Source organism: Rhinatrema bivittatum, chromosome 1 (assembly GCF_901001135.1).
Source record: "Rhinatrema bivittatum chromosome 1, aRhiBiv1.1, whole genome shotgun sequence".
In the NCBI taxonomy this organism is placed as follows: Eukaryota; Metazoa; Chordata; class Amphibia; order Gymnophiona; family Rhinatrematidae; genus Rhinatrema; species Rhinatrema bivittatum.
The window spans coordinates 278,450,264-278,468,989 of NC_042615.1; the positions used below are offsets into that span (position 1 = coordinate 278,450,264).

The 18,726-nt window shown below is 43.5% G+C and overlaps 1 protein-coding gene across 6 annotated transcripts in view; it reads left to right on the top strand.

The window, feature by feature from the left end:
* MOGS (mannosyl-oligosaccharide glucosidase) overlaps nt 1–18,726 on the top strand; it is a 52,917-nt gene that overhangs the window by 18,591 nt on the left and 15,600 nt on the right. For 2 of the 6 annotated variants that reach the window (XM_029595448.1, XM_029595458.1), the window contains exon 3: nt 2,484–2,846. In XM_029595448.1, the coding sequence (XP_029451308.1) occupies nt 2,492–2,846 (355 nt within the window). In that variant the 5' untranslated portion in view covers nt 2,484–2,491. The other 4 variants (XM_029595430.1, XM_029595439.1, XM_029595466.1 and 1 more) reach the window with 4 other exon arrangements.

Sequence of the window (18,726 nt, forward strand, 5' to 3'; positions counted from 1 at the left end):
TGGAACTTTTTCTTATTACATCTTTTATAGCCAATTTAATAGCAGCAGGGCAGAGAGGGGAGGGTATGATGTGTGTAAATGTTACTTTGGCTTGCTCCCCTCCATACTTGGCTTGACTCCTGTCACCACACCATATACTTGTCTAGAAAAGCCACTGTTTATTGGCATGGCACTCTTACATGTTACCAAGATAACAGAACGATTAAAATAAAAGGGTACGAAAAGAAAGAAATTACATAATTATAACCACCTTTAACAAAAGGCTTGGGGTAGCCTGAAAGGAGCAGCAGCTCCTACTACCCTAATAATAATAAAATAAAATAACTTGCTGGGCAGACTGGATGGACCTTTTTAGTCCTTATTTGCTGTCATTCACTATATTATTTATTTATTATATTTATATACCGTCATTCTGTGACCAATCATAAGAGTTTACAAAAAATTAAAAAAAAAAAAATCAATAGAATTGCAAATTACATTAAAATAATTGTGCTTTGTAATAAATAAGAGAGATAAAAACATAATACAATAACTACACTTCGTAAATAAAAGAAATAAAAACAAGGAGAAATAAAAGACGAGCAGAGGAAACAGAGAAGCCTCAATCGTTAATAATTCCAATTTCATCATAGTCCTTAATCTGACATAAATTTAAGATATTGCCTTAATTAGAACAATAATAATATCTCTAAGATACTATAATAAGTCAAGCCAAGATACAGGTTACGGAAACTAAAACACCAGGGTCTCAGGATTTGGTGCTGGTCTGGATTGTCCCTGTTCAGGTTTCGTTGCCGGCCTGGTGGCGTCAGCAGCAAAGATAGTTGCTAGAACCCAGCCACAAATTAACCCATCCCACACAAAAAAAATGTGCGTGAAGCAGTCTGATCTGTCAACAGCTATTCTGATTCACCCGGCGCCCATAGCTTCTACCGCCGCCGCAGAGCCAACCTAACGTAATAGAAAGGCGCCGGAGAGCAGGAGTGACGCAATGGGAAGGCGCCACTTCAGCACAGCAGTGACGCGTCGTTGAGCAGGTGAGAGCGGGGCGGAAAGAAAGGCGAGCGTACACAGAGTCTGGCATAAGTCGCCGCCTGGCTGGGAACGTGAGAGTCTGGGTCGCGCAAGCACTGTTGGACGGGGTGGTTGGGGCCCAGGTATAATTTAAAGAAAGAGCGGTAGTTAAAATCTCCTCGATCAGGTGGGAGAAGAAGAAGAACGGAGGGAGTTCTTAGAGATTATCCGGCCCAGGTCCTTTTCTTTCTCTCTTAACCCCCATCCAAAGCGCGTGGACTTATTACTGCATCTCCTTCTCCTTCCCTTACTCTGGCTGCTTGAACATTCCCCTGTGCGGGGGAGGGATATCTTTTGGGCCACCAACACTGGGCTGCCCCCATCGGCCACTGTGCCTGCCTGCCTCTAAATCCATACCACCCTATTCCTGGGGATTTTTGAACGACAAAATATTAAACCTTCAGCATACTTTATTTAATGCTGTCCTTGAGTAGTAATTAACCTTTTTTTTCTGCATTGTATTTAAATTATTACTCAGAAATGCAGAATTGTTACATGTTTTTTTGCACAGTGCCCCCAGGAGTACTGTCATAGTACATAGTATCTCTCTCTCCCTCCCTCCCTCCCCAGGCTCAATCCCCACCACTGTGTCTCTCCTATTCAGACTTGAGCCCACTGCTCTCTCCCTTCCCTCTCCTTTCACAAATCCAATCTCACTGTACTCCTCTCCACTCCTCTTCCTCCTCCCCCACAACAGACTCAACCTACCCATTCTTTCCCTGTCTTCCCAGTGCTTAAACCAGGCTTGACCCCACTGTTATCTTTCTTCCCCATTGCTCCATTTCATTGCTCTTCCCCTCTTCCCCCATTTTGCTAAAGATCTGACCCCACTGCTTTCTCCCTTCTCCCCTTGCTTGACTTCCACTGCTGTCTCCCTCTCTGCTCTTCATAGCCCCTCCCCGTGGGCCTGATCCACTAGCTTCTGACTCTCCTAACTTTGAAGCTGTGGTTATTGCCTCCGGGCTATGCCTGCATCCTTGCTACCTAAGAGGGCCAAAACTACTGTGAGTTTCATCCCAGCTTGCACAGGCCAATGCAGCTGATGCCATCTTTTTCCAGTTCATGCAGGCCAAGGCTGCCACCACCTTTTTATTCCGAATCAAATGGGTCATCACTGCTGCCACCTCCTTGTGCCACAGTATAGGCTGACAATGTTAGTGCCTCCTGGTACTCGCACCAATTTCTGAAGGAGAATTCCAAATTCTATATTGCATAGTTGCATAGAATTCTGCCAAGAGTACATGAAAAAGAATCCACAGTATTTGGAAAAAAATGTAGCATATTGCTCCTTTGTGGATTGGGCTAAGTCAAAAACCATCTTGTGGTTTGCCACTGCCACTCTATAGATATGTGTGCTTGAGGCTGGAGATTTGGCTGATTGCTGACTCTTTCTTTTTCTCATCTCACAGGTTGCAGAATGGCAAGGGAAAGACGTCGAAAACTGAATGAAGGTTCTGACCCAAGACATCACGAAAAAGACTTGAGGGGCTTCCAGCCACAGTGCAAGAGGGAGAAGAAAAGAAAGGTGGATGTGACTCATATCTGTCTGATGCTTGCTGCAATCTGCTCTGCATTGGGCTTTGGTGCCTATGCCTACAATCTATATATGAAGTGGTGGCTGGCAGGGCGTGTTACCACGCTCCATCCATCTCCTCGGATTCTTGACTCAAACAGCAGCAGCCCGCTGCTGGCACCTGAGAAATTCTGGGGTTCCTACAGACCACAGGTCTATTTTGGGATGAAGACACGGAGTCCCAAGTCTCTTGTTACAGGTAGTGCAGTGTTCGAGTATTGATCCTGAAGATAATTCTTTGTAGCCTGTGATATCTTTCATTCAGTTGTGATTATAAAGCTGAAGAAGCAAGCTTTTATATCTAGAGATTGTGGTGCGGTGGGAATTCCTACAGAAGAGGTCAGCAAGAGATTTCAAGTGTAAATTGGATTACTATCAATTAGCAGAACCTTAATTCTGTTGTCCTGTTTGCTTGCTCACTTGTTGCTTTGAAGTATGTAGTGGTTATCTTATCCTTCGTTCTGCAGACCAGTACAGACAAGTGCAGGGCCGGTGCAAGGAAATTAGGTGCCCTAGACACTTTCTGCCTTGCGCTCGCCCCCCACCCCTCCCCGTCCTGCCGCCACCCTGATCTCAGCCCTAATTGTGCTGGACTGTGAGCAGCTGAAACTACTCCTCCTCCTTGCTGCCACTTGTGGCAGGTGGCCACACAAGTCTTGCCCCCTCTAATGATTGATGCCCTAGGCCCAGGCCTAGTTTGCCTAGTGGTTCTGCCAGCCATGGACAAGTGGGTTATGCTTGCTCTCCAGCAGGTGGAGACAAAGAACACATTTCTTTTCTGATGTCATTTGTATTCTGATATAGCAGGATTAGAAGTCAGTAATTTTCTGTCTCCAGCTGGTTAGGCTGCTTTGGGATAGCAGGACGAGGTTTAAACGCTCTCGGGGCAACAGCCCAGTGGTGGGTCACTCTGCCTATAGAAGTGCATGCTGAGTTGCACAGACTAGCAAGGGGACAACCAGGTCTGGCTCTTGCAATAAAGAGTTTAAAAAAAATATACAGTTCCCATTTGGGCCTGATGGAAAGGTTGGTGTCTGGCATCTGCATAAAGCTGGATAAGAAAATGGAAAAAAGGGATGCAGAAGCAAGAGAGAAGGCAGCAACTCACTAGCCCCCCCCCCCCCCTCCCCACCCCATTTCCCCACCTTGTGGTGATGACAGGCAGAGGCAGAAAGTCCTTCAGTGTGGGAACAGATGGCATGGCTCCATAGCAGGCTTTTTCTGCATAACCTGATACACTTCAGCCCTGGACAGGGGCAGACTTAGTGGGGAGCGCAAGAGGAATGTGTTAGGAAAATCAGGGGAGGTGTGAAGGATGCCCTAGTGCCGGCATTAGGGGAGGAGCTGATGCAGGCCCAATGGGAAAGACGTGAGGCATCAGCTTTCATAGGAAGCACGGAGAGGGAGGTGGCGGCTGTCACGGACTGTGAATAAGCAGACCCTAACTGATCTCTGTTGCTGGGACAGAGGATTATTAGTGGGGGCTGGCGTTTTCAGTGGAGTTCATCCTCCTTATGCAGAGAGCTTGCCAGGAAATTAAAGTTAGTAAAGAGGGTGTGGGGAGAGAGAGGCCCAGGAAAGCTGTTTATTCCCTGATCTCCTCTAGGGACTCCAGGGGATTGGGAGGTGGTGGCAGAGAGGCCTTAGCTGGGCTTAGAACGTTGACTCTTCCCAGGACACGCCCTGTCTGCCCACAACATCTGGAGTCTGGATTTAGAAGATCAAAAAGGAACCCAGGACTCTGGAGAGGATTCGGAGGTGGAGCTGGACTTAGAAGAGGGAAAGGATGCAGCAATTTGACCAGTGATGGCGAGCTCCAGTCCTCGAGTGCCACAAACAGGCAGGTTTTCAGGATATTTGCATGCATTGGCTTCATTGTATACAAATCTATCTCATGCATATTCATTGTGGATATCCTGAAAACCTGGCCTGTTTGTGGTCCTCGAGAACTGGAGTTGGCCATTACTGAATTAGACTGTTTAGAAGGTAGCCCTCATCTTTAAGGTAACACCATCACTAGGTCTGGCAGACAACTAGGGGGGAGGACAGACTGCTACAGGGAGACCCAATTCTCTTAGGGATTAGGAAACTCACCAGAGCCTTTTGTCTACATTTAGCCATAAGGGAAATGGTTATCTTTAAGAAACATGCACCTGATGCATCCCTGATAGCCAGAGAGGTGATGTGCAAACCGTACCCTTTTACAGCAAGCAGAGAAAGAGTGCATATTTAAGATGCCCTGATACAGCAGTTACTAGGAAAACCACCATCCTGATACAGGGAAACTTGGCCCTTAAGGGCCTGCAGGACCATAAGATAGATCTGTTATTAAAGAGGACCTTTAAAATAGCCAGTCTGTCATTAGGCTGCAATTTGCGAAGGATATGTAGCTAGGGCACTGGTAAGGTGGCTCCAGCAGTGGCACATGAACATGGAGGAAACAGAGGATACCACAGGGACAGAGGCTGCCAAGTTGGAATCAGGTGAGGTGTTTGTGGCAGATACCCTATATGACTTAATTAGGACCTCATCCAAACAGGTGGCAACATCAGTGACGGCAAGGAGATTCTTATGGCTAAGACTCATCTTTCAAAACCCTCCTGAGCAGACTACCCTTTAAAGGTAACTTGCTGTTTAGAGGGGAACTAGAGAAGCTAGTGAAGGATGTGGAAGATTCTAAGCCACAGAGGATCAATTCAGAGGAGCCACGAGGTCCTTCAGAGAACAACCCAGAGATTCCAGGAAGTACAAGCCAACTAGGCCCATGAATACCCAGAATTATTGGCATCCCACCCCCCCAAAAAAAAAAGCATTTTGAGGGGGCAGAGACAGAGCTGCCTGATGTAACAGGTGGCCCAGAAGTGCTAAATGAAGATGTGAAGGGCCACTCCTCACTTCCTCCAGTGGGCGGCAGGTTGACAAACGTCTACAAGGAATGGACCTGCATTACCAAGGCAGATGGGTCCTAGAGATTATTCGACAAGGCTATGCCCTCAAGTTGGCCACCCCTATACGAGAAGTGTGTGTGCGCTATCTCCATGCAGGTCTCCAGTAAAGAGAGTTGCTGTTAAAGCAACAGTAGATTGGCTGTTCATACTGGAAGCAGTAGTTGCATTTCCCAAGTTTGAAATAGGAAAGGGGTGGTGGTCCGTTTTTTTTGTAGTGCCAAAGAAGGAAGGAACATTCCTGCCAGTGTTAGATTTGACATATGTCAACAGGTCTTTCAGAGTTCCCTATTTAAGAATGGAGACTGTTCTGAGTGCTTCTTATCTCCTTAGAGGCAGAAGTATATCTGCAAAGCCCCATCAGGGAGGCACCTCAGAAGGTTTTGAGATTTGCGATTTTTAGGAACCATTATCAATTCAAGGCCATGCCCTTTGGGCTGGCCACAGCACCACCTACTTTGACCAAGATGATCATAGTGGTAGCCTCCCTGCACAAGGAAGAGATTTTGGTTCACTCATATCTAGATGATTAGCTAATTGGAGCCAAATCAAGACAGGAGAGTAGCAGTCCACTCTAAGAATGCAGCAGCACTTGGAGTCATTAGAATGGGTAGTGAACAAGGCTAAGAGCTGGCTGCAACCCTCCCAGTCTCTGGAATATCTGGGAGCCTGTTTCGATACAGGGCTGGGGTAGGTGTTCATGACAAAGGAAAGGGTCATAAAGCTGCAGTCTCAGGTGAAGGAATTACTGACAAGCAGGGCGCTTAGGGCGAGATCCTACCTACAGGTGTTAGGGTCAGTGGCAGTGGCCATAGATCTGGTTCCCTGGGCAAAAGCCCAAATGCATCCTTTGCAGAGAGCACTGCCGTTATGACGATCCCCACAGCAGCAGGACTATGAGAAGATTCCTCCTTCCAGGAGGGGTTAAAGGCAGCCTTTCAGTAGTGGCTGAACATCACCAATTTGTACACAGGAGTGGACTTAGAACCACCAATAGGCTGAGGAGCCCACTGCGAAAAATAGGTAGTGCAGGGCATGTGGTTCACAAAAGAAGCTTCTTTGTCGAAAACCTGACTGGTGATAAGTGTTCAGACTATCACTGAATAGCTCTTTTACCAAGTTAAAGGGTGTTATCAGAGAGAGCCACAGTGGTAGCTTATGTGAACAGACAAGGGGCCCACCACTAGTGAAGGAAACGGCTCATGATGAGCTGGGCCTGGGCTCATCTCAAAGGCTTAATGGTGAGGCACGTAGTAGGAGCGGACAACTTACACACAAACTTTCTCAGCCGACATATGCAAGACCCAACAAAGTGGGAGCCAGCAGAGGAGGACTTTGCAAAGATGGTTGCCAGGAGGGGCATCCCCACTGGGACTTGATGGTGACCTGACAATACCAAGGCCAACAAATGTTTCAGCCAAACACAGGAACTGGGCTCAAGGGAAATAGATGTGCTAATCCAACTGTGACCATTGGACAAGGTACTTTTGTGTTTTCATCATGGCCAATGATTTCAAGGATTCTTTTGAGTGTTGTGGGATGTACCCGATTGCTGAAATAAACACTGAATGCTGACAGTTGGCAAAGAGAAAATCTTTATTAGTATGATATCTTATGGAGCAATGAAGAACATCATAGCAGAGTAGGGTAAATGCAGAGCTCACTCATCTGAAGCTGTGCAATAGATTATATACATCACCTTCTCTAAATCTGCAGACCAATGGATTAGTTTCTTTTTTAAACACAGCATTTTTCAACTGGTTAGTATTACTCTCATCTCATATATGCTATGCATTTTTTTTAAAACTTATGATTTCTTGTCAGTTGAGCCCAGAAGACAGCAGCCAAAGTTCATGCTAACCTTTTGGTATTCTTTAGCGCCAACACTCTTGGCTACTTCTGCAGATCTAATCAGTTCAGTCGTATGATGCTGCAGTTAGCTTTCTGTTTCTTCACTGCCACTAACTGGTCTGTCTCCACAGAGAGCCCTCTCAAAGCACCCTTATAGTAGAGCTTCCGACTGCTCTGCCTGGCCCTCTATTATCTTCTCTTTTTTTCCTCAATGCGATTTCCAGTTTTAAGACTATCTCGTGTTAAATCAAAAACTCTGTCGAGCACTGCTTTCATGGCAGCAATATCATCTTAAGTTCCTGAAGTCTCGCTTGGAGCTCTGCTTTAGTAATCTCACAGCTCACCTCCATGGCTCCATCTTCTTCCAGTGTCCGTTGAAGCCGTTTTCGCAACCACACAGCATTTTCTTACTCTCTGCCTGCTTTGCATTTCTATTAGCACAAAAGTAACTTAGGTTGTTTTTTGTTTTCTGCCACTGAGGAAGAAGTCAGGGGACAGTATTCAAATGAATTGCTAAGATTTTCCCCATTGAAAACAGCTTATTTTCTGCCTTTAAATAAACACTCTCGTGGAACTCGCCACTGAGACATCTATTTTAGTTGGTAACATCCCTTCCTCTTTCTGTAATAAATTATTTTTCTGAAACATCCTATTTGTTGTTTCTGTGTGTCTTCACTAAACTGTAAGCTCCACAGAGAAAAGACTGCCTCTTATGAGTGTTTCTATGGTACTGTGTATATCTAGTAGTAAAACAGAAATGATTAGTTTTATTTCTTTCTGCCTGTGAAGTTAGTTTGCTTGATTGTGTTTTTGAAGTTTATTTCTTCTGTTTGAGTGTGTAACAGAGTGATTTCTTTGTTTTTTCCATCCACCTACTCCTATCTCAAATCTGGGCTTAAAGATTATTGCCCAATTAGGGAGAAAATTGATATAATAGTAGCCAACTAGTACATTGAACAAATAAATGCAAATAAACCCTCACTCAAACTTGGTATATAGAGTACTGCCCATTTACGGAGTTTGGGAAAATAATTGTCTAATAGTATCACAAATGAGTGCAAAATTAACTGTGACTAAATTAAGTGGATCTTTTGGAGATCCTAGATAAACAGATTAGGAAAAATTATTAGTTATCAGTTGGAGAAATTCTGCTTTGTACCAGGAAAAAGAGAGTAAATGATTTATATCAAATTTTTGTCATCATTTGAAAACAGATCAAAAACTTATACACTTCTGAAGGACCTTGATTGGTAACATTTTATTTGATCTTTGTGGTGGTGTTTTTAGTTAGTCTTACTTTTATATGCTAAGCAACACAATTCTGCAAAGGGAGATACATTAAACTAAACCAGTTGATTTCCTTTCCTTGAGTCCTGACAGATCAGTCCACACAAGTAGGTTGTACTTGCTCACCAGCAGGTGGAGACAGAACACCTTCCTTTTCTGACATGCATACCTATATACTCTGGTATATTAGGCTAGGAAGTCAATAATCTCTTTGCCCTAGCATAACTCCTATTGTCACTGTACTTCTTGTGGCCCCCCCCCCCCCCCCCCCCACTCAAACATTAAAAGAAAAAAAAATGGATACATATACTCATTCAAAATAACTGCACAAGTCCTTCTGTTCTTCCTTCTCTGGCATTCCCTTTTCTTCTGTCCTATGAAGTACAGCAGGGTGGCTTTCTGTCTTTCGCTCCAGCCCCCAATTTTTTCTTTTTTTGCAAAGTTGGCAGAAGAGAGAGAGCAACGCTAAAGAAAAAAAAGAGTTCTCTTTTTTTACTTTCCCACTTTCATTGCTACGTTTCCTGAGTGGGTTTCAGACTGGTCTGTCAGGACTCAGGGAAATTTTATTCTTGGCTGCGCCTGCGCTGCTCTTTTAATTTCTTGGCCGCCAGCGACCTGAGCACTGGAGGCGGCCCGCTGCCTCCATTTTATTTTTCCGACTACCACTGGTCTGGGATCTGGCATCGGGCCGTGGTCTCCTTTCCCTTTTTTTTGGCCGCCACCAGCCTGGGCTCTGGAGGTGGCCTGCAATCTCTCTCTTCTCTTTTTTTGGCCGCTGGCGGCCTGTGGTCTCTCTTCTCTTTGTCTCCATTCTGCCAGCACTGCAGGTTTTCCTGCCTGCCGAGTTTTTTTTTGCCTGAATGATGGTGGTGGCTGTGGCAGGAAAGTTTCAGGGGGGCAATTTTGCCACCTCAAAATCTTGCCATCTGAAGTGGCCACCTCACCCTGCCTCTTGGAACCGCCCCGGCCCACTCCTGGATGTTGTATTGAGATGAGAGAGTTAAATTAAAATGTCCACCAAGTATTAAAGAATCTTTACTAAATATCACCAAAATAGGGGATATACAGTCATAAAAGTTGCCTTTGATAAAAAAAAAACTTGGAGCATAGATATTAGCCAATATAAATGGAGAACCATTAATATGGACCCTCAAAAAATATATATATACTTGTATAGATTACTTATTGGTAAATAAAGGTTTATTGCAAGATTTACGTTCATGGGGCATAGAACAGATTACATGGTCTGATCATTCCCCCAGCAAGGCAAAAAGGTTTGGAGGTTCAGTGATTAGCCTGTTTAAAAGATATAGATTTTTGTTTGTCCATTGAACAGACAATAGAAGAATATCTCTACATTAATGCAGTTAGATCCATTAAACATAGAAATGACGGCAGAAGACCAATCGGCCCATCCAATCTGCCCAGCAAGCTTCACACTTCTTTCCTTTCATACTTATCTGTTTCTCTTAGCAACCCTTGGTTCTATTTCCCTTTCACCCCCACCATTAATGCAGAGAGCAGTGATGGAGCTGCATCCAAGTGAAATATCAAGCTTGATTAGTTAGGGGTAGTAGGGGTAGTAACCGCCGCAATAAGCAAGCTACACCCATGCTTATTTGTTTACCCAGACTATGTTATTCAGCCCTTATTGGTTGTTTTTCTTCTCCCCTGCCGTTGAAGCAGAGAGCTATGCTGGATATGCGTGAAGTATTAGTTTTACTTCTCCCTTGCCGTTGAAGCAGAGAGCTATGTTGGATGCGTGAAGTATCAGTTTTTCTTCTCCCCTGCCGTTGAAGCAGAGAGCTATGCTGGATATGCATGGAAAGTGAAGTATGCATTGAAAGCCACATGAACTATCAACAAATATTGAATAAGCCTAATAATTGGTAATACCTATAGCCTATGAACTCTCCGTTAATTTTACATACTCTTACCCACCCCTGTTTTTTTTTTTAATTTGGAGATGGCAGCCCTCCATCCTTCTGCTCCGTGAAGGTGGAACACCAATCCCTGGCCACTGGCATCCCGCTCCGTGAATGCCTCTGTGGCTACTGCCGCTCCATGCAGTGTTTTGCTGCCTCCTCTTTATACACGTCCTCTAGACCTGATGGATCCACAGTGTTTATCCCACGCCCCTTTGAAGTCCTTCACAGTTTTGGACTTTCACCACTTCCTCCGGAAGGGCATTCCAGGCATCCACCACTCTCTCCGTGAAGAAATACTTCCTGACATTGGTTCTTAGTCTTCCTCCCTGGAACCTCAGCTCGTGACCTCTGGTTCTGCTGATTTTTTTCTGACGGAAAAGGTTTGTCGTTGTCTTTGGATCGTTAAAGTTTTTCAAGTATCTGAAGGTCTGAATCATATCACCCCTGCTCCTCCTTTCCTCCAGGGTGTACATATTTAGATTCTTCAATCTCTCCTCGTATGACATCCGGTGAAGACCCTCCACCTTTCTGGTCGCCCTTTTCTGTACCGCTTCCATCTTGTCTCTGTCTCTTTGTAGATACGGTCTCCAGAACTGAACACAGTACTCCAGGTGAGGCCTCACCAAGGACCTGTACTAGGGGATAATCACTTCCCTTTTCTTACTCGATATTCCTCTCTCTATGCAGCCCAGCATTCTTCTGGCTTTTGCTATCGCCTTGTCGCATTGTTTCGCAGACTTCATATTATTAGACACTATAACCCCTAGGTTTCTCTCCTGCTCCGTGCACATCAGCCTTCCCCCCCCCCCCCCATCGAATACAGTTCATTCAGATTTCCACTCCCCATATGCATGACTTTGCACTTCTTGGCATTGAATCTCAGCTGCCATATCTTCGACCACTCTTCCAGTTTCCTTAAATCCCGTCTCATTCTCTCCACTCCTTCCGGCGTGTCCACTCTGTTGCAGATCTTAGTGTCATCCGCAAAAAGACAAATCTTACCTTCTATCCCGTCCGCAATGTCGCTCACAAAGATATTGAACAGGACCGGTCCCAACACCGATCCTTGTGGTACACCACTTAAAACCGCTCTCTCTTCAGAGAAAATTCCATTTACCATCACACATTGTCTTCTGTCCGTCAACCAGTTTGCAATCCAGGTCACCAACTCGGCACTCACTCCTAAGCTTCTCGTTTTATTCACCAGTCTCCTGTGCGGAACCATATCAAAAGCTTTGCTGAAATCTGAGTAGATGACGTCGAGCGCTCTTCCTTGATCCAATTCCTTGGTTACCCAGTCAAAAAAAAGTCAATCAGATTTGTCTGACAGGATCTTCCCCTGGTGAATCCATGCTGCCTCTGGTCCAGCAATTCTCCGGACTGTAGATAGTTCACTATTCTCTCTTTCAACAGTGACTCCATTACTTTTCCCACCACCGAAGTGAGGCTAACCAGTCTGTAGTTACCAGCCTCCTCTCTGTTCCCGCTCTTGTGAAGCGGGACCACCACCGCTCTTCTCCAGTCACTTGGTACCACTCCCGTTTCTAGGGAACAGGTCACACAGCGGACCCGCCAGCACATCTCTGAGCTCCTTCAGTATCCTTGGATGAATCCCATCAGGTCCCATGGCTTTGTCCACTTTCAGATTCTTTAGCTCTTCCCATACATTTTCTACTGTAAAAGGGTTTTCGTCTATTCCACTTCCTTCCAGTTTCTTGTTGTGTAGAGATGGTCCTTCTCCAGGGTCCTCTTTAGTGAACACAGAACTGAAGTATTCGTTTAATATTTCTGCCATTTCTTCGTCTCTCTCCACGCATTGATCATTTCCACCTTTCAATTTCACTATACCACTTTGAACTTTTCACTGATATATCTGAAAAATGTTTTGTTACCATTCTTTATCTCCTTGGCAATCCTCTCTTCTGCTTGACTTTTTGCCGACTTGATTAGTTTCTTCGTCTCCCTCAGTTGACTCAAATATTGTTCTTTGTGCTCATCCCTTTGGGATCTTTTATATTTCTTGAATGCTGTTCTTTTAGCCTTAATTTTGTCAGCCACCTCCTTTGAGAACCAGATAGGTTTCATTTTTCTTTTGCTTTTCTTTGTATTTTTAACATATAGAGTAGTTGCCTTGGTAATTCTTCTTTTAGATTGGTCCACTGCTGATCCACATCTCTCTCGTTCTCCCAGCCTTCCTCTAGGTACTTCCCATTTCTTCAAAGTCCGTGTTTTTGAACTGTAAAACTCAGGTCTTTGTGCTTCTTTTCCATATTCTTTTAGTGAAGCAAAAACATTTAATCTTTCTGCGATGGCCTTATCTTCTCTAATTGCCCCAAGTGAACAAACTCTTCAGTCTCACATCAAGCAAACTATGCTGTGCCTGGAGATGTTGAGGTTTCTCATCAATTATGAGAAATCTGTGCTCCTTCCCTCACAGTGGATGCAGTTCATAGGCACATAAATAGATTCCCTTGAATCCAGAGTGTATCTCCCTCATGAGCAAGCCCTGAAACTTTGCTTTGCAGCGAACAGACTTCTGTGAAGTAAAAAGATGCCAGTTAGACATGTCCTAGTGCTACTAGGTCATATGGCACAGCTATTCACATAGTTTCTTTAACAAGACTACATATTTGTTTATTTATTTAAACATGTTATATACCATCGTTCCATGTAAAGACCACAATGGTTTACAAAGGTAACATTCATAGCTCTGGTCAACAATTAAAGATGGGTTACTAGGTCATATTCATAAGTAGGCATCAAATGAAATGTTCATTACATATTACCTAAATATCTAGGACTTATGCGAGAAGGACATAAATCAATTAATATAACAAATGACACATGTTAGTATGTTGTGCTGAGGTTCTTACATACTCAGATTTATTCGTCACTCATCAATTCTTACCTTTTATCTTTCTTATTACTGTGGTTCTTTATTTTGTTGTTTTTAAGTTAGGTTATATGCTTTTTTGAATAGCCATGTTTTTAGCCCACATTTAAATCTTTATATCTGGTATCAAGCGTAACATCTCAGGTAGTGAATTCCAGAGTTTTGGACCCACTATGGAAAACACACGATCTCTTATTTGTTACAGATGTGTGCTCCGTATTGTGGGTATAGTCAATAGTCCTTTTATTTTGAGATCTTAGTGTTCGTTGAGGTGTATATGGCTGTAAAGTCACTTGTATCATACAGTTGTTATTGGAATGAATGATTTTGAATATTAGCATTAATATCTTGAAATAGATTTGAGCTTGTATTGGGAGCCAGTGCAATGAAATCCAGCAAGGGTGTGATGTGATCAGATTTCTTAGTTCCTACCAAGAGTCGTGCTGTGGCATTTTGTAGTAATTATAATGGTTTTAGTGTACTAACGGGAAGACCAAGTAATAGGGAGTAGTCTAGGTTTGAGAAAATCAGGGTTTGCAGTACTGTACGGAAGTCCTCAAGACAGTAAAGGTTTTAACCAGTGTAATATAAGCAGTTTGGCATATCCTGTATTCATTAATTTATTGATGTGTGTTTTCATGGTAAGGTTCTCATCTAGCTGAATACCTAACTCCCATACTTCATTTGTGGGAGTAATTTAACTATCGAAGAGTTTCTACTTAACCAAATGATTTCAATCTTTTTGGGGTTTACTGTTAAAGTTGTGATAGTTCCTACTATATTGCTTTCGTATATGTTGATAGTGTTGCTATTGTATTTCTAAATGATTTGGAGAATGGGATGTAGAACCATATATCGTTAGCTTACAAGAAGAAAGTAATTCCTAAATCTGCTAGTAGTTTAAATAATGGGAGCATATAAATGTGAATAGTGTTGCTGAGAGGGCTGAGCCTTGAGGAACACCTGTATCAGTATGGAAAATATCAGAAGTGTGATTGCCCAATTTGTCTTGGAATGTTCTCTTAGATAGGAGGAGAACCAGCTGTGAACGCTATCCTCGAACCCAATGTTGCTGAGCTGATGTCACAAAAGGGTATGATCCACTAAGTCAAAGGCGGCTGTTAAGTTGATTAGCACAAGAAAATAAGATTAATCAGTACCAAACCCTTTTAAAATCAAGTCCGTTAAAGAGAGAAGTAATGTCTCAGTTGAACGAAGTTTCATATGTTACATATGTGTCGGTTGCAGTGGGGGCTCAAGAGTCAATGGTGCCAGTATCTTCAACCTTTGTCGACCAAAATAAAATTGATGAAAGCAATGACTCAAGAAATAGCAAGGTGGCTACAATCAAATATATTACACCCTCATCCGCACTAGCTGATTCTGACAACTGACACTTTGACGAAAGGTTGGGGAACTCAACTTCTGTAGTTCAAGACACAAGGTCTTTAGGATCAGGAAGAGCAAAAACACTCAACAAATCTCTTAGAACTCTGGGCCATGCAAAATGCCCTCAGAGCCTTCCAGCACCTACTCCAAAGGTCATCCCTAATGATCTACATGAATAACCAGGTAGCAATGTTCTACATAAACAGGGAGGTTCAGGGTCACAAGCCCTCTGCGAGAAAGCCTTAACCATCTGGGAATGGGCATCCACAGCAAACGTTACTCTACAGGCAAAGTAATTGCCGGGGATCGCAAATGTAGAAGCACGTTGTCTCAGCATAATATTCCAACTTCACGAATGATCCCTGTCGCAATAGATGGCAAATGCACTTTTACAACATTGGGGGTCAACTCTGGATAGACCTTTTCTCAACAGAACAAAACAGGAAGGTTTGCAAGTTCTGCTCCATTCGACCAACTCCTCACCGAAAAGCTCCAGATGCATTCCTGTTGCCATGGAGCAATGTTGATATAAGTTCCAAATCCGGTTGTATTTGTATTGCTTATTTTTCAAAGCATTAGTTGTTCGATGTTGGCCAGCTGATGTACTTGAGACTTCCAATAGTCCATACGAGGATTACACTTCCAGTTACTGCTTGCCAGGCAGCAAGCAGTAACTGACTAGCTAATCCTCTGAACTTAATCGGTATCATTGACACCTCCCATCATGATTTGGTGCATATATGTTTGAAGGTCTGGCATTTATTATTGTAGGGTAGAGTTTCTTTTGGTTCTGCTGCCCAGTTACATGATAGTTTATTTTGATGAGTAAGTTAGATGTTTTTTATTCTATTAAAGGTAGTTCATTGAATATGTTCTTCAGTATTTTGACCACAATAACTGTGTTAAAGACTCTTATCATGAGGAGGTTAGAAACAGTAATAAAGAGCATATAGTTAGTTTGTGTTTTCCCTTTGTATCTAATCAGTTTTTATATGGCTTGTTTCATGCCTCAACTCTTAAGAGACTGATGTATTTTATCATGGGTTAGCAGCCATTTTGCACTCAGCTTTGCTACAGATTCTAGTGATGTGGTCTGGGGGCAGGAGCGATCCCCCACTTGTTCCTGCCCTGTCAGCACTTGGTTCCAAAATGGTACCAGCTGACCACAGGAGTTCCTTGCAATGTGTCAAAGGAGCTCCTGAAGTCAGCTGATGCCTTTTTGGAACCAAGTGTTGACAGAGGAGGAGCAAGTGGGATTGCTTCTGTCCCTGGAAAATCAACCCTTTGAAGGGGTGGGAGTCAATTCCATATCGGGGTTATGTGTGATTTTGGGCATGAGGTGGGGCTTCACTAAGGGGTAGTAAGTTTACATTTTCAGTCCGCACTGGGGTCTAAGAGTGAGAGCCATTAAGGCCTCCAGGGACTTTAACTTACACTTGGTGGAGAGAGACAAACATCACATGGGCTACAAGGCCCCTTTAAAGCCTCATGAACTGCTGCTTCCCAGGCCCTACTGGGAAAATAATTACATCTTGTTCAGGTGTAGTTGGTTTTTTTTTGTCAAAAATGGGTCTGCAAAGCCTTTCGTATGCCCATTTATGCAAAGTTGACCAGTAATGAGCTGCTTTCCATGATTTTGTACCACAGTTTGAGTACAAATTGCTTTCCATGATTTGGTATGAAAATTTGAGTACAAACTTTTGCGCGTAATAGAGTACATGCAAAATTTTACTACTGCAAAGGAAATATTTTGAAAAATGTTTTCATAAAAGGGGTTTTTCATGCACAACACCCACACTGTCATTTTTGTGCGCTTATGAGCATTTTGTGGCATTTTTAACACACAAACTATTGCATGAAAAATGTTGCCATTTAATACAAAGGCCTCTTATTTGACAGAGATGCCCTGTTGAACAAAGGCATTATAGAGAGAGTGTGGTCTATGTCTTCTGTTTTCCTATGAATAGATATAATATCTGGAAGCCTGACTATAATATAATTACCACAGTTTTGTTTTGGTTTTTTTTGTGAGACTAAAATGGAATCGGTAATTTACAGTGAGGGTATCTGATGAACTTATTTTAGGAGTATTTTGCTAGAGCAAGAGCGCTTGTTGTGGAGGGTCCGTCTGTCCATACATGTCAGTGTTTAGTGTGAGGTGCTTGGGTGCGGCTGCTCTCACCAGAGTAAGGCAGCAGGACCTGGGAGGAGCAGTGGGAGTCCATACCACTGCCGTCGCTGCTGTTTCCAACCTCTGCCAACCCACTGAACTTTTTGGGGGTAAGGGAGAGGCAGGAGAGGTGAACGACTGGAAATGCGCCTCTGTGCAATGCTGGTAACATGCACATTCCACCTTGGGGTTTTTTTTTTTTATTTTGCTGCATGTTTTTGTCTCTGTTTTTTCCTTTCCTTTTTTTTCTTTTTAGTGTTGGTTAAATAGAACAGAGGCTTTTTATGTGGCAAAATGTCTGTGTGTGTTGCGGTTTGTGTTTTTGTGTGTGTGCGTCTCTGCCCCCCCCCCCCCCCCCCCTTATAACTTTTTTGAAACGGATGTAGCTATTTCTACCAAACTTTCTATGAAGGTAAAGTCTTTTGGGGGGGGATAGATACATCAGACTTTTTTTTTTCCACTTTTCAAAGTTAGTGACTGATTCGAGAGGCACAGGAGAAGGGGCAAATTTAGCACCTTTTATCCAACGGAAGAAACGCACAGACAGGTCTTCCAAACCAGAATCCACCATCATCAATAAATTAGAGGCAGCAAACTGTCATTGTACCAAAAGCCCCATAACTCTGGGCACATTCCAAGATTCACCTCTGTTCACGCTCCCTGCTTCTTTTCCTCTTTCCTCATTCGGGTTCATGATATTTTTCCTTCGGTGCTTATTCTTGTACCACTTTTTCTCCGATAACAGGTTTCCTTTGTCTGTTTTTGTTTCTCACATACACTTTTTTAGCTGTGGTGTAAGCTTCCCAGGTTCTGTATCGTACTAGTCTCCTGCATTGCCTGAGTTGTTTTCCTTTCAGTGCTGAGCCCCTCTGCAAGCTTGAAAGGTACACAACAATCCTGACTTGCAGCACACCTGTCAGTGGCTGTCACTGTGCCTCTCCTGAGAGAAGAAAATTCCAGTCAAGCTGAGTGTAGACATTTGGATTTGTCATGGGAAGATCAAACTCATTCCATTTGAAATTCAAACTGAGCTCTACTGCATCTTCAGACATGAGACACTTAACGTAGACAACGCAGATGATAACTTGCATGTCTACCCGTTCTGATGCAATAATGTGAGACCGGAAGATTGGGCATCCAAATGGCAGATGTAATTTAATGTGGACAAGTGCAAGGTGTTGCACATAGGGAAAAATAACCCTTGCTGTAGTTACACAATGTTAGGTTCCATATTAGGAACTACCACCCAGGAAAAAGATCTAGGCATCATAGTGGATAATACTTTGAAATCGTTGGCTCAGTGTCTTGCAGCAGTCAAAAAAGCAAACAGAATGTTAGGAATTATTAGGAAGGGAATGGTTAACAAAACAGAAAATGTCATAATGCCTCTGTATCGCTCCATGGTAAGACCGCACCTTGAATACTGTGTACAATTCCGGTCTCCGCACCTCAAAAGATATAGTTGCGATGGAGAAGGTACAGAGAGGGGAAACCAAAATGATAAAAGGGATGGAACAGCTCCCCTATGAGGAAAGGCTGAAGAGGTTAGGGCTGTACAGCTTGGAGAAGAGACGGCTGAGGCAGGATATGATAGCTCTTGAACCAGTAGATGTGAA